The sequence below is a fragment of the Sapajus apella genome, unplaced genomic scaffold (genome assembly GCF_009761245.1).
Source record: "Sapajus apella isolate SASKATOON/1434 unplaced genomic scaffold, GSC_monkey_1.0 scaffold18, whole genome shotgun sequence".
NCBI classification, from domain to species: Eukaryota; Metazoa; Chordata; class Mammalia; order Primates; family Cebidae; genus Sapajus; species Sapajus apella.
In genome coordinates, this window is record NW_022436958.1 from 370849 (window position 1) to 387228 (window position 16380).

General features: G+C 37.3%; 1 protein-coding gene across 1 annotated transcript in view; it reads right to left on the minus strand.

The window, feature by feature from the left end:
* DARS1 (aspartyl-tRNA synthetase 1) overlaps positions 1–16081 on the minus strand; it is a 79126-nt gene extending 63045 nt beyond the window's left edge. Inside the window, exons 1-3 of the mRNA XM_032286327.1 lie at positions 15805–16081; positions 13806–13863; positions 9656–9748 (exon numbers count right to left, since the gene is read on the minus strand). Coding sequence (XP_032142218.1) covers positions 9656–9748; positions 13806–13863; positions 15805–15870 — 217 coding nt within the window. The 5' untranslated portion in view covers positions 15871–16081. The remainder of the gene's footprint in view (positions 1–9655; positions 9749–13805; positions 13864–15804) is intronic.
* Between the last annotated feature and the right edge of the window lie 299 nt (positions 16082–16380).

Sequence of the window (16380 nt, forward strand, 5' to 3'; positions counted from 1 at the left end):
GGGTTCAAGTGATCTGCCTGTCTCAGCCTCTCAAGGTGCTGGGATTACAGGTGTGAGCCACCATGCCTGACTGGGATTAAGTTTCAACATGAGTTCTGCAGGGGACAAATAATGAAACCATGGCAGCAAGGATGTGGAGAAAGTGGTACTGTGACATACTTGTGGGAATATAATTGAGTACAACTTCTGGGGAGGATAATCTGGTATTAGAAATTTTAAAAATGCATATGCATGCCCTTAACCCAGCAATTTCATTTCTAGATACCCATCTTGGAGAAATACTACGCATGTAGATCTATAACAAGTATCATGGAAGGGTTTCCAAGAAACACTATTATTTTAAAAAGTTGAAAAATAATATGTAAAGTATAACAAGACATACTAAACATACACACACCCAAAGTAAAACAAACTCTGTGTGTGCATATATGCATTACAAAGATCTGGAAAGACGCTTAACAAATTAAGAATGAATAAAAATGAAAAAGAATGAATAGAAAAGGTTGGGGCAGAGGATAGGTAATATAAAAGAAAAAAGGGAGTATCATTTCTATATTCTTTTAAAGATTCATGTGAAAGTATTAACGTATTACTTGAGTAACTTACATAAATACTGTAACTTAAAAACAGAATAAAATTTTCCAGTTTAAAATGATGAAAACCAGATTACACATGCAAAATTCCGCAAAAGTAAATAAGTTAAACTAGCACTATACTAAAAAAAAAACAACCCGCATCTTTGCCAAATTGAATTTATTCAAAGAATCTAAAAATGCTTCAATGTTATAAAATACATTATTGTAAATCACTACAATTACAAAAAATTGATTGTTATTTATAGCAGTTATGTTCTATAAAGTTGCCACAACACTGAATTAGAGCATACTGAATCACTGCTCCTGTGGGAAATTTAGTGTTAGGTTCCTTCACGCTTATGGTCAAATTTTTGCCAACTGATTAACAGACAGCCTTCTTTTTTGTGTGTTTCTGTTTAAAGATACTTTAATATATATTGTTGAGTCATTAACACTTAACTCATGGCCAAGGGCACTGTAACTCATGCCTAAACAAAGCGTATCTAAACACAAGTAGTTTCTCCTTAAGGGACAGCACAGTCTTCTTGTGCTTACGGACACTTGAAACATTTCAGAACCATACTTAGGGGCCATTTTAAAAGGCAAAAATGCAAGCTGGACTCAGTGATGCATGACTATAGTTCCAGCTACTTGGGGGGCTGAGGCATGAGGACTGTATGAGGCCAAGAGTTGGAGGCTGCAGTGCACTACAATCACACCTGTGAATAACCACTGTACTCTATTCTAGCCTGGGCGACACAGTGAGACCATGCCTAAAAAAAAGAGCTCATTAAGCATCTTCTTGGACCACAATGGAGTAACACTACAAATCAATAATGAGAAATTCTAGAAACTATATAAATACATGGAAATTAAAGAATATGCTCTGGGGTGACCAGTGGGGTCAATGAAGAAATTAAAGGAATAAAAAAGTTTCTTGAAACAAAATAATAGAAACAACATGCCAAAGCATATGTGATATAGTGAAAGTAGTACTAAGAGGAAAATGTATAGCTGTAAGTATCTACCTAAAAAAAAAAGAAAAAAGAAAAACATCAAATAACCTAATGATGTATCTTAAAGAACTACGAAAGCAAGTATAAACCAAACACAAAATTAGTAGAATAATAAAGATCATGGCAGAAATAAATGACTTTGAAATGAAGGAAACAATATAAAAGATCAATGAAACAAAAAGTTGGTTTTTAAAAAAGATAAATGAAACTGACAAGCTTTTAGCCAGACTAAGGAAAAAAGGCCCGAATAAATAAAATCAGAGATGAAAAAGGAGACATTACAACCGATACCACAGAAATTCAAAAGATTAGTGGCTGCTATGAGCAACTATATGCCAATAAATTGGAAAATCTAGAAGAAATGGACACATTTCTGGACACATACAACCTACCAACATTGAACCATAAAGAAATCCAAAACCTGAGCAGACCAGTAACAAGTAACAAGATTAAAGCTGTAATAAAATGTCTCCCAATAAAGAAAAGCCCAGGACCTGATGGCTTTACTGCTGAATTCTACTAAATATTTAAAGGACTCACACCAACCCTACTCAAACTGTCCCAAAAAACAGAGGAAGAGAAAACACTTCCAAACTCATTCTAAGAGATCAGTATTATCCTGGCACCAAAGACACATCAAAAAAGAAAACTACAGACCCGTATCTCTGATGAATACTGATGCAGAAATCCTCAACAAAATACTAGCGAACCAAATTCAACAATATATTAAAAAGATAATTTATTATGACCAAGTGGGATTTATCTTAGGAATGCAAGGACGTTCAACATATACAAATCAATCAATCTAATACATCATATCAACAGAATGAAGGACAAAAACTATATGATCATTTCCAACTGATGCTGAAAAAGCAGCTGATAAAGTTCAAACTCCCAAAAAGGGGATATAGAAGGAACATACCTTAACATAATAGCCATATATGACAGACACACAGCTAGTATTGTACTGAATGGGGAAAAATTGAAATCCTTTCCTCTTAGATCTGGAACATGACAAGTATGCCCACTTTCACCGTTATTCAACACAGGACTAGAAATTTTAGCTAGAGCAATCAGATAAGAGAAAGAAATAAAAGGCATCCAAATTGAAACGGAAGAAGTCAAATCATTCTTTTTTGTGGATGATATGATCTCATATTTGGAAAAACTCCAGCAAAATCTATCAGAACCAATAAATTCAGTAACCAGTAAAGTTGCAAGATACAAAATCAACATATAAACATCAGTAGCATTTCTATATGCCAATAGTGAACAAAGTGAAAAAGAAATCAAAAAGTAATCCCATTTACAATAACCACAAATAAAATTAAATACCTAGGAATTAACTAAAGAAGTGGAAGATATCTGAAAACTATAGAACACTATTGAAAGAAACTGAAGAGGACCCACAAAAAATGGAAAGATATTCTGTGTTCATGGATTGGAAGAAGCAATATTGTTAAAATATCTATACTACTCAAAGTAATTTACATATTTAATTCAATCCCTATCAAAATGCCAATGACATTCTCCACAGAAATAGAAAAAAAAAAAATCCTAAAATTTATATGGAATCACAAAAGACCCAGAATAGCCAAAGCTATATGGAGCAAAAAGAACAAAACTGGAGGAATCACACTACTTAACTTCAAATTACATACAGAGCTATAGTAACCAAAATAACATGGTACTGGAATAAAAATAGACACATAGACCAATGGAACAGAACAGAGAATCCAGAAACAGATCCACACATCTATAGTAAACTCGTTTTTGACAAAGGTGCCAAGAATATACATTGGGGAAAAGACAAGTCTCTTCAATAAATTGTGCTGGGAAAACTGGATATCCATATACAAAAGACTGAAACTTGATCCCATCTCTCATCTCTCACCATATATAAAAATCAAATCACAATGAATTGAAGACTTAAATCTAAGGCTTCAAACTATGGCACTACTACAAGAAAACATTGGGGAAACTCTCGACGACACTGATGTGGGCAAAAATTTCTTGAGTAATACCCCACAAGCACAGGCAATCAAAGTAAAAATGGACAAATGAGATCACATCAAGTTAAAAAGCTTCTGCACAGTAAAGGTAACAAAGTTACCAGCAATCCCACTGGTGGGTATATACCAAAAGAAAGGAAACCAGTATATCAAACTGATATACTGAGAGGTATCTGCACTCTCATGTTTACTGCAGCCTGTTCACAACAGTCAAGATTTGGAAGCAACTTAAGTATCCATCAACAGATGAATGGATGAAGAAAATGTGGTACATATACACAATGGAGTACTGTTCAGCCATAAAAAAGAATGAGATCCTGTCATCTGCAGCAACATGGGTGGAACTGGAGGTCGTATTAAGTGAAATAAGCCAGGCATAGAAAGACAAAAATTGCATTTATTCACTTATTTGTGGGATCTAAAAATCAAAACAATTGAACTCATGGAGACAGAGAACAGAAAGAGAGTTTACCAGAGACTGGGAAGGGTAATAGGGGTTGAAGGTATGGGGTCCTGGAGATATTAATAGGTACCCAAAGTAGCACAACAGGGGGATTATAGCCAGTAACAATTGTACATTTAAAAATAACTAAAATAATGGCTGGGTGTTGTGGCTCACGCCTATAATCCTAACACTTTGGGAGGCTGAGGTGGGCGCATCACTTGAGCTCATGAGTTTGAGACCAGCCTGGGCAACATGGCCAAGCCCCGTCTTTACAAAAAAAAAAAAAAAAAAAAAAATTAGCTGAGTGTGGTGATGTGCCTGTAGTACCGTAGTACCAGCTACTCAGGAGGCTATGGGAGGATGGCCTGAGCCCAGGAGATAGAGCTGCATTGAGTTGAGATCACACAGCTGCACTCTAGCCCGGGTCACAGTCAGACCTTGTCTCGAAAAATAAATGAAATTTAAACAATAAAAATAGCTTAAAAAATATAACTGGATTGTATATAACACAAAGAATAAATGCTTGAGGCGATGAATATCCAATTTTCTATGATGTGATTATTACACATTGCATGCCTGTTTCAAAATATCTCATGTACCCCAGAAATATATACATCTATGCAACCACAAAAAAATTTTTAAAGTCTCTTTTTAAAAGGCAGAAATGTGGCATTAAATAGACTGTGAAAAGGACACTTGTTTACAGTATAAGAGCTGAAACAAGAAGGTAGAGCCTTACTGTGTTTGACTTTAATTGGGAACGTCTGTACTGGATGACGTAAATATTCTGCCACTCTGCAAACGTACAGGTCTGGCATGATGGAGAATGACCATAAAGTACTGTAAGCATTCATGTTGGGATTATAAATACATTTTAACCAGTAGATGAATTTGCAAATATGCAATCCACGAATAATGAGGATCAACTACATTAAAATTTTTTTATTATACAGAAAATTTCCAACTAACACAAAAGCAGAATGAATAGTATAATGAACTGCTCTACATAAACATTACATAACACAATTATATTTCGAAGGTAAGAAATGCTAGAAAAAGGTCTGATAAAATTCAACACCTCCTTCTGCCAAACAGAAAACCTGGATGAGAAAAAGAACTACTTTTAATCTACTTTTTAAACTTGGCCATTTATTTTCTAATGACATTTTATGTAGAATCCTTAAGTCAAAATAACTCATTTAGAACTTGAATTTCTGCTCTTTCAAAAATTCTTCATTGTGTGACTCCCTGAAGTACTAGAGAATCTACTAGCATTGCAAAACAAACAATAAGAAATGAGATACAAACGTTTGAAAGAAAAGGACATAGTAATCATTACTTGTAAAGCCTCTCTTCCCCCCAAAAAACTGAAATGCAAACAGACTTGGGGAAAAATATTTGTTTTGTACAATAAAAATACAAACAGAGCAAGAACAATACATAAAAGAAGTTCAAAATAGTTAACATACCAGAAAAAGAAGTTTAACCAGAGTGAAACACAAATTAAAGCAACAATGGATAAACTTGAACTTTACACAAATGGGAAAATATATATATGAATAAATAAATACAGCCATACTATGAAATACTATGAAACCATTTAAAAAAAAATGATGCAGCAGGACTATATGCACAGACATGAAAAGATGTCCAAAAGAAAAAGTGTAGGTTATAAAATAATACAGAGTATTATAAAAATTTTAGTTCAAACACACATATACACTCACACGCATCCCCCAGCTTCCCCATAAAAACAAATCTGAGGCTGTACTCCAGCCTGGGTGACAGAGCAAGATCCTGACTCAAAAAAGTCTCCATCTCTACTAAAAATTCAAAAATTAACTGGATGTGGTGGCAGTGCCTGTAATCCCAGCTACTTGGGAGGCCGAGGCATGAAAATCGCTTCAATCCAGGAGGCAGAGGTTGCAATGAGCTAAGATCGCCTCACTGCATTCCAGCCTCAGTGACACAGTGAAACTCTGTCTCAAACCAAAAAACCCACAAATCTGTAAAGAAGGATTACAGTCAGTTTTCCACTTTATCCATGATTTAATTCTATAATGATCAAGTATTTCATGAAAAATGGTGACTTTTATAATCCAGAACAAAATTTTCTATTTTGAAATAAAAAATATTGTAAATTATCATGTAGTGCTACATAAAACACTGGCATAGAGTATGAACTCATTTTTGTAAAAGGAAGTGTCAATTTTTGTTTAAAGCAATTTCTATCATTTTAAACTTCTACAGTGTCTTTTTACTCCCCTGGGAGTGAAACAACAGGTGAATTACATTTTCTGCTTTATTCTTTAGTTTTTGTGCTGTTTGAGTTTTAAAATATTGCCTGTGCATTAGTTTTCAATTAAAAGGAAAAAGGTTATTTCCATTTAGTCCCTCCAAAATTCCAGCTACTCATACTTATTTTTTTGAGACAGAATAACAGATAGTTAATATACAAATACAAAGTGCTGTAAAATTCCTAAATAAAAAGCTCTTAAGAAGGTTTTAACGCTTTCAGTCCGTTCATAACATTGACACTCATAAACTCTCCCTATCCGCCCACCATTAGCATGTATCATCAATAGTCCTTACACCTGCAATTTGTTTCAGGTTTTGATGCAACAGGCACTATCAACGAAGAGACTATAACAATTTGTCACAAATGGAAAAAAACCACTAGCAAATGGTATAGGAAGAACATTCTCAAATCCGAAAATCTGCAATGTTTCAAAATCCCCAACTTTTTGAATGCCGACATGACCCTCAAAAAAAAAAAAAAAAAAAATGCTCATTGGAGCATTTTGGATTTCAGAATTGGGATGCTCAGCCAGTAATGCAAATATTCCAAAATCCAAAAAAGTAATAATAACCCCAAATCAAAAACACTTCTAGTCCCAAGTATTCTGGATAAGGGATACTCAACCTGTATACTTTTTCACTTATGTGATGCTTCATACTTACGTGCTGCCCATTAGAGTGAGCTACTGGACAACAAGTATAAGACCCAGAAGACAATGCTCCATGATATGTGTATAAAACACCTATTTTATTCATCTGTTATTCAGTAGGGTTATTATGTGTTGTGTACCAAACAAAACAAGAAAATAAGCAGTAGTATCTTCAGAGCTGACAACAGAAAAATAAGACACATAAAACACTAAAATAGAAGGCGAGTAACTGTCATGTTCATTAACATGACTCAATTATCAAAGGCTTACACTGCATCAAGCATAGAGCTAATTACTTTATAAATATTACTATATAACATCTTATAAGCTAGGTATTAATATACACTTAAGAGAAGACACTGAGGATTGGAAAGGTTATGCAATTTGCCTAGAGTAATAGATTGTAAACACAAATCCAGGATTCAAATACAGATCTGTCTTACTCAAAAGGTCTTATTCATAACCACTGGAAATATCACTCACTTATGTGTTTTAAATGTTGAGAACAGATATGGCTTACTTGTAGCACACATTTATCTTTTAATTTGCTAAATTACTATGTTTAGGAAACAAAGTGCCCAATTTGGACGGAACAAAGGCTCCCAGTATAACGGGAGAAAGATGAGTAAATGAAGGATTATAATACAATGTGACTGACTATTGGCAGAATAAATGGCCCAACCTTTCAAGAAGGTAAATCAATATTATTCAAAAATTTAAAATTCCACCAGTACTCTTCTCAAAGTCCATCAGTATTCATCTATTTAGGGGGAGCATACTGAAAAAATAGACAAACTCTTAACAATGGTGGCCCTGAGAGTGAAATATATGTATAAAGTGCTGGAACTTTAAAAATAATGGGCATGTATTAATTCTAAAATAAAAAATATTATAAAACACAATTAAGAAATGCTATATTTATTGGGCACAGTGGCTGGCACCTGTAATCCCAGTACTTTGGGAGGCCAAGGTGGGAGGGTCACCTGAGGTCAGGAGTTCAAGACTCGCCTGGCCAACATGGTAAAACCCTGTCTCTACTAAAACTACAGAAACCAGGCATGGTGGCACATGCCTGTAATCCCAGCTACTTGGGAGGCTGAGACAGGAGAATCGCTTGAACCCAAAAGGCAGAGGTTGCAGTGAGCCAAGATTGTGCCACAGCACTCTGGCCTGAGTGACAGAGCAAGACTCCATCTCACAAAAAAAAAAAAAAAAAAAAAAAAAAGAAAGAAAGAAAGAAAAGAAATGCTATATTATGGTACATATTAAATACTACAGAAGCAAAGTAGAATTTTAAAAATAATGGGTATGTATTAATTCTACAATAAAAAATATCATAAAACACAATTAAGAAATGCTATGTCACGGGACATATTAAATACTATAGAAGCAAAGAACTCTGCTAAAGAGACAGAGGTATCTTTCAAAGCTGCTAGCTTCTGTTTGTATCCACCAGTTACTATGAGACTTTGGGTAAGTAGCTTCATTCTGAACCTGTTTCCTCATTTATAAAGTGGAATACAAATGCTTGTTCTCAGCTGGGCACCATGGCTTACGCCTGTAATCCCAGCACTTTGGGGGGCCGAGGTGGGAGGATCACTTGAGGTCAGGAGTATGAGACCAGCCTGGTCAACATAGTAAAACCTCGTCTCTACTAAAAAACGTACCCAAAATTAGCCAGATGGAGTGGCGGGTATCTGTAATCCCAGCTACTCAAGAGGCCGAGAGAGGAGAATTGCTTGAACCTGGGAGGCGGAGGTTGTAGTGAGCTGAAACTGTGCCACTATACTCCAGCCTGGGCAACAAAAGCAAAACTCTGTCTGGAAAGAAAAAAAAGAAAGAACGCTTGTTCTACCTACTTCACAAACTTGCAGGGATGAGCAAATGTGAAAAAGTGTGAAAAGTATAAAGTTATAAACTAATGTGTCAACTGATATTTTTAGACAATTCTGAACACTATAATGGGTCAATTTTCTATAAGAAATGGAGGCCTGTCTAAATGATCCTAATGTTTCTTCTCTATTGTTAAGGCTAAATTTTTAGCATTGTCCAAAAGAATTTTCTACAATGAGTATGTTCTGTATTTGTGCTATGTGTCCAAAATCGGAGCTGCTAGCCACATGTGGTCATTAAGCTCTTGAAATACAGCTAGTGTGATGGAGTTACTGAATTTAAAAGGAAATAGCTGCATGTTTTCAGTGGTTACTGTACTGAATTGCCCAGTCTTATCTTTTGTCCACTTCTCTCCTCATCTAGATAATTACAAATATAAAAATATTAACAAATGGCAAGTTTCTCAAAAACACTCTTCACTTAAATAATTAAAACTTTACTCTTGGTTTTTTCAATTTTTTTTTTTTCCTTAGCTACTCCTTCTCCAGCTGAAAATAATTAAACTTTAGAGCAATGCTAGAAAAGCAGCTTGAAGTCTTAGATTTCATCAGAGTCTTTAGGGTCAAATTATTTGTAAGGATGTCTTATAGGAACCTAAAATTGATTAACCATGGGTTAATACTTTACAGTGACTTTTAAAAATGAAAACAGTTACATGTTTTTGGATTTTTTTTTTTTAAAGATTTACTTTGGTCTGTGAGGAACATGTAAAACAAAAAATTCAGAGGCTTTATCACAAGAGCTTCAATAATTAAATCAATCCTACCTTTAGCTCTGCTTGTATGAACTCTTGCACGCACCCAAACAACTTCATCAGCTTTTTGTACTGTCAAGTCTCTAATCCGAACCAAAACTTGCTCTGCAATAGTAAACGATTTTTATATAGTAAAAGAATTTTTAAATTCAGAATTTCCAAAAGGTCATAATTATTTCTGATAGCTAGCATAAATACTTGGAACCATCTTGAATAATTCTCAATCTTTGACAACAATGTCCTCTCTATCACGCTCCATATGCAATTTGCCTCAAGTTCTGTGAATTGTGCTTTCTAAACATATTTCTAAAATCCGTTCAATTATCTACCATCTTTACTGCCACCATACCAAACCAAGCTATTATCTCCTACCTAAACTACAGCAATAGTTCCTAACTGCAATCCCTGTGTCCCCTTGTAATTCAATCTCCTTTGAAGTCAGAGAGTTTCAAAATGCAAATCTGAATACTTCAATGACTTATAAGGCCAAATACAGCCTATCCTGCCTAGGATATGGAACTTTTACTTGCCTGCTATGGTACATAAGTCAACTAGTATCTGCCAAGTCTGGAGAGTCACAGTATCTTATTCCCCAGGACACAGTGAGTCTAACTGAGTTAATCAAAATCTTTCTCTGGAACTAAACATACAGATGCTGGGAATGAAGCTCTCTTTCCTGGGATTGCTGTACTGAGATGGTGGTGCAGGCCCAGGGCTGCAGCTTTCATCTTTCCTGCTAATTTGCAGGATTCGAGAAGGAAGCCTATATCTTAAAGGAAACAGAGCCTAAAGGTGTAGAGAGAAAGGCCTGTAGATGCTTCTTGAGCCCCAAGATCCAATCATGCTTGATGTTATCTCATACATTTTCCTATGAAGCCTTTTGGCTATAAGCGAGCCCCAACTATTATGCTCCTAATACTAAATAAAATTCTACATTCATCTAGAGTTCCCTAAACAGGAAAACAGCTACAAAACAACTACTATGTAAAGATGCATATATGATGCAATATTCAACAATCATTTTTGCTGCTCTTCTAAATTCAATCATTTGATTAGAGAAAAAAATTTAAGTATTAGTTAAATACAGTAATAGACATGACATTACAGTATCAAGAATACCTTGAGACATATAATAAAGTCAAATTATAAATACTGTATGTCTTATCTAATTTGTCTAAATGTATTTATAATTTGCCTATTGAAGAAAAGATGCAGCTGCAGAGAGAATCTGATTTACAGGAGAATAAATACCATGGTTCTCATAGCCAAATGCGACGAGAATGAAAGAGGAATTTTAAAGCCACTGGCATCATAAGAGGATTTCTGCAGAACACTGCCAACAGAGTTTATGAGTTAAGCCAGCTTCCAAGTCTGCTGTATAAACTCAGGCAAAAGAGAGTGTAAAACAGGAAAGACAGGCAAATGGGCAGAAGATTTTAAAATGCAGATTTGAAAAATGCCAAGACTGAAAAGCAATGGCTAACTAAGCAATCAAAACTCAAAACTAAACAAAACAAAAGCATAAATCTAACAGACGTGATAATTAGGATAATTTTAGTAATACTTTGGAAAAGAAAAAGGGTAATGGCTCTTCTTTCCTCTGGCGTTGCAATTAGCATAGGGTTCTCAACCTTTAATACACCCGAACATACTTGAAGCCCATGCCATTCTCTCACCAGTATGATTGGCTAACAGGCAACGAGCAGTGGTAGTAGGCTTTCTGTTTGAAAACTGCACTTTTAAGAGTCATGGACATTAGAAGGATTAATGTGGAGAAACAGAAGCACATGAGAAAGGAAACCACATTGAGCAAAGTGTTGGGATTTTTGCAGAAGTAAAACCAAAGGCAGAATTTTGTTAAATTACTATAACCATATTACATGCGTAGGTTACCTTTCTCTCTGGGGAAAATTGTAAGTGAAGAAGACAATAGTTTGTGGATTTGCCAGCCAAAGAGGAACAGCAATTATGTTAATGGCTGCTTTGGGGCTATGTTAAAGACTGAAACTCCAGTTACAACTCAAGGAAGCACAGTTAAGAAAGACACCTAACCTGAAAACAAAGTCTCAAGTGTCTTCTCCTGCTTGCCCTGGCAGGGGAGTATCATCCCCTACACTCTACTATTCATAGTCTACTTTATGTAGGTTGAGCATTCCTAACCTGAAATGCTCCCAAATCCAAAACTTTTTGAGTGCTGACATGACGTGCAAAGGAGACGTTCATTGGAGGATTTTGGATTTTCAGATTAGGGATGCTCAAGTGGTAAACAAAATCAAATACTCCAAAATTCCACAGCCCCCCCCCCCCCAAAAAAAATTAATAAATAAAGTCCAAAACACTTTTGTGATCTCAAGCATTTTGGATAAGGGATACTCAACCTATACTCAATTATTTCATCTTTATGTTTTGGAAATGATTTATTTTTAGCAAACAATTTTGGTCTTTTTTTTTTTTCAGTCTTGTCTTCAACCTGGGCAGCAGACGGGGTCTTACTCTGCTGCCCAGGATAAAGTCCAGTTGTGTGATTGTGGCTCACTGCAGCCTTGACCTCTCAGGCTCAAGTGATCCTCCCACATCAGCCTCCTGAGTAGCTGGGACAAGAGATGTGTGCTACCGTGCCTAGCCAATTTTTTTTATTTTCTGTAGAGACAGGGTCTCACTATGTTTCCCAGGCTAGTTTCAAACTCCTGGGCTCAAGTGGTCCTCCCGCCTCAGCCTCTCAATTTTGGTCTTTTATTGTATACTTTTCCAACAAGGTTGGGAAAAGTGATTTTGTGATCATGTGGTTAATCAAATATAATAAAATTAACCTAGAGGTGTTTTATTTCCCAAGCATAGTATTCATAGGTAGCCCTCTAAATTGGAAGCAGAGCTTCCAATGGGTAAGAATGTAAAAGTCTGCAATTACTGCAGCAAAGAGTGAGAGACATAATTTGAAGTGTCTACAAAAAGGAAAAAGACTGTCAAATAGTTGAGTAAGATAAATCTGTTGAAATTACATACATAAAATAGAAGTAAAAGAAAAGCAAACATTTACAAATAAAAAATCTACAGGTCTGAGAGAAACGAGTCAGGTCAATTTCAAAGTAATATAAAGCTGGAAGTGGTGGCTCACACCTGTAATTCTAGCACTTTGGGAGACCAAGGTTGGCAGATTGCCTGAGCTCAGGAGTTAGAGACCAGCCTGGGAAACATGGTGAAACCCCATCTCTACTAAAACACAAAAAATCAGCCAAGTGTGGCAGTGTGCACCTGTAGTCCCAGCTGCTCAGGAGGCTGGGGCAGGAGAATTGCTTGAATCCAGCAGGCAGAGGTTGCAGTGAGCCGAGATGACACCACTGCACTCCAGCCTGGGAGAAAGAGCAAGCCTCCATCTCCAAAAACAAAAGAAAGAAAGAAAGAAAAAAATATAAAGATGCCAACACACACTAACAAAAAAGGGTGGTTATGAGAAAAGACAGACTGGGGTCTAAGAAGAATACTTTCATTCCCACTCAGGCTAAAAAGGAGCAGGGGTGGAGGCTTTAAAACTCAAATCATAGTACTGCCAAAAGAGCAGAGAAGATAAAAAGACCCATGGACGCTAGGATCAGATGGCCTTCTGTTCTAATCCCCAGTCTGGCAGATTCTGTGTAAGTCAAGTTTCTTATCTTTCAATTTTGGTTCCTCAGTTTTTAAGGATATTGCAGAGAATAAGTGAGAATATAAATGTTTGGGAAGAGTCAAGCAGAATAGGAATAAATAATAGCTGAAAACAGAGAAGTAAAGTTGTGGGGGTTAGGGGAAGTAAAAGAGATAGCTTTATTAAAGCATGCAAAAAGGCTATATGTGATGAAGGCAATTATTATTAGCCACTCTCTATCTCCTAGACAGCAGTTAAAACTTACCTAATCATTCAGGAATATTTAAAAAATATAATCTACCACTTAAAACATACCATTTAACCTACAATACTTATAACTTTTTTTTTCTTTTCTAGAGTCGGAACCCTAAACTGACAATGCTTACACAGGGTTATGACATTGACTTGGATTATTTATGTCATTTAAGTGTTTCAGAATTATGCCTTCAGCGTTATGCCAACCTTACTTAAAACTTCATGAAGAGCTTTCCTGGAATTAGAAAGCAAAAAAGCTTTATTTATTGTCACATAGCTACTAACCTGGTTTTTCTTGTGATTGTATCATTGAAGATATTCCATATCTCTCTTTAGCATAATCCTACAAAAAAAATTTTTGCATTGTGACTTTTTATGTAAATACTAAGAGCACAGTAAACACATAAATACAAATAATACAAAAATGAATTTAACTTTCAGGATCATTTTATTAATTCAGAAAGTCAGTAGTTTTATAATGTGGAAATCTGTCATTCATTTATATATGTACTCTATAGAAAACAGAAAAGTACTCAGTTTCTGGTTAGTTTGTTTTGAAAATCACCACTCCTAGATGGATTTACCATACTTAATAGCACTCTCAGATAAAATTTACACATATGTACAACACATCTCACATCTTAACTACCTTCTTCAAAAAGATTAAACTACTTCAAAGCAGGGACATAAATTCCCTCTGTGAAGGGAGTAGGATGAAGTACCACAGTTTTATTAACTTCCTATTGCAGGAAGAAATGTTCAAAGAGAACCAACGTTTTGGGTAAGCTTTCTGAGCACCAGATGTCCACAGTTTTTAGAAACTGGAGATGCTGGGTATAAGCTAACTACAACTTTCCTTTTGTAAAACATCATCAAAAAATTCACCAGCTTCCTGTTTCTAAAAACCAACTTCAGGATACGAGGTTACAGGGGTCTGACACTGACAATATAATAATATCAAATTTCTTGTTACTGATTAGAGTTAGGAACAGGAAACAGGAGACCTAGGATCCCGTCTGGTAACAAAACATACTTATTAAATAGATAAGTGGCCTTTATTTCAATCTTACTTTACCTCTAAAATAATCTCTTAAGATTATCCCAGCTATAAAATGACTTAACTCTGCCACAATGTTTACCTTATATCTAGACCTATACTATTTGTAAGGGTACACTGATAGTTTATTTAATTAAGAATACACAAAAATAATTGCCCTAGATTTTTACAAGGTAACTTAAGATCTGTATGAAACAATTAAGTTTCTGTCACTTGACAGCTACCTGTTGGAATCCTTAGATCTGGAGGATGCTGGGTTTTGTGTTTACACCAAAATAAACCAGACATGTTTAAGTTGCTTACTGAACAATTTAAAGAAAAAGATAACCACCCCCTCCCTACCAGAGTAGAGAGATACAGTCACACAATGAATCCTGAGGGTAGCAGCAGATTAAATTGTGTGAAGACAAAAAAGTTGCCATCCATTCTAATCAGTACTATCAATATTTCGGTGACTCTCATTACGTATTCTGAGATGACCTATTTCTCATGTTGCTTACCACAAATTCAGAATTCCTCATAAGAAAAATTAGGAGCAAGGCAGAAATTAAGGCTTAACACTACTACAGCACACATAACTTGTAGGATGTTTTCAAACTTTGATTTCTGAAAAGCACCGAAGGATCACTGGGTGTTATGAATTATCCATGCCATTTGGGGTCACTTCGCCTCGAATGCATTCTCGGCAACTCCTGTTACCTACCTTCCTGGATCACTGAGAGGGATAAAGTGAATAAAAATGACATGTGTTCCTTCAAGCTGTCACATGGGAAATGGTCATTAAACATATTGGCAGAAGGTTTTGGTTTTGCTAAGTCCTGTCATTACTCGCCAAAGCATTAGAACAGGAGGGCTGAGTACATATCGATTACTAGTGCTTATTAAAATTTTCCCGGGGATTGTGCATTACGTGCAGGACGTGCCCAACTCAGGCTCAAGTGTGATGCCGCGCTCCAACTTCCGGGGCGGCTGGTGCTTCCCGTCCTCCCCACCCCGGGAACACGCTTCTAGCAGGCCGAACTCCCTGGTGACCCCGCGGGAAACGCGGCCCGGAGGGGTCTGGCCCAGCTGCTGGGGCGAGGGCTCTAGGCGCCGGGACCCCAGGCCCGTGGCCTGAGGAAAACGTGCCGACAGGGACCTCCAGGGCCCCGCTCCCCCTCCTCCCTTCCTCAGCGCGGCCCTGCCCAGGGGTCTGTCATCCCAGGCCCGGGAAAGGAGGAAACCCACTTCGGCCGCGTCCATGATCTCCCGCGGCTTCTCCTGACTCTTGCGGCTGGCGCTGGCGCTGGGCATCGGGACACGGAACTGGGCAGTGGACACCACCCTCCCTCGCAGGCTTCCGTAGAGCAGGCCAAAGGGGCTTCTCCCGCCCTCCCAGTCTCCACCCTCCCGACCCTCGGGTCTCAGCACACGCTCTAGGACTCCGCGTGGAGGGGCGGCTCCGGAAAGATCGCGAGAGCTGAGGCTATCTCGAGATCCCGGAGCGCCAGCGGCCGCGCGCGGGGTCTCCTCCCACTCTTGCCCCGCCCCCCCGGGAGTTTTCCCAGAGTTGGAGGGAATTCCCGGGAATTCGCGGTAGTTTCGCGGGATTGGCTCTGGAGGCGGGGTCTGGGGTTGCCAGTTGGCTGGCCGTAGGCCAGGGCGAGTGCCAGCTCTCTTCAGCTTCGTCCTTGAGACTTCTGCTCGGTTCTCCTAACAGCCCTTTCAACTCCGCTCTTCTGTAACCGCAGACTCGTCACTAAAACACGCACCCAAGCGCGGGCCTCGGTTTCTCATCTCTTGGACTTTCCCGCCTTCTCTCTC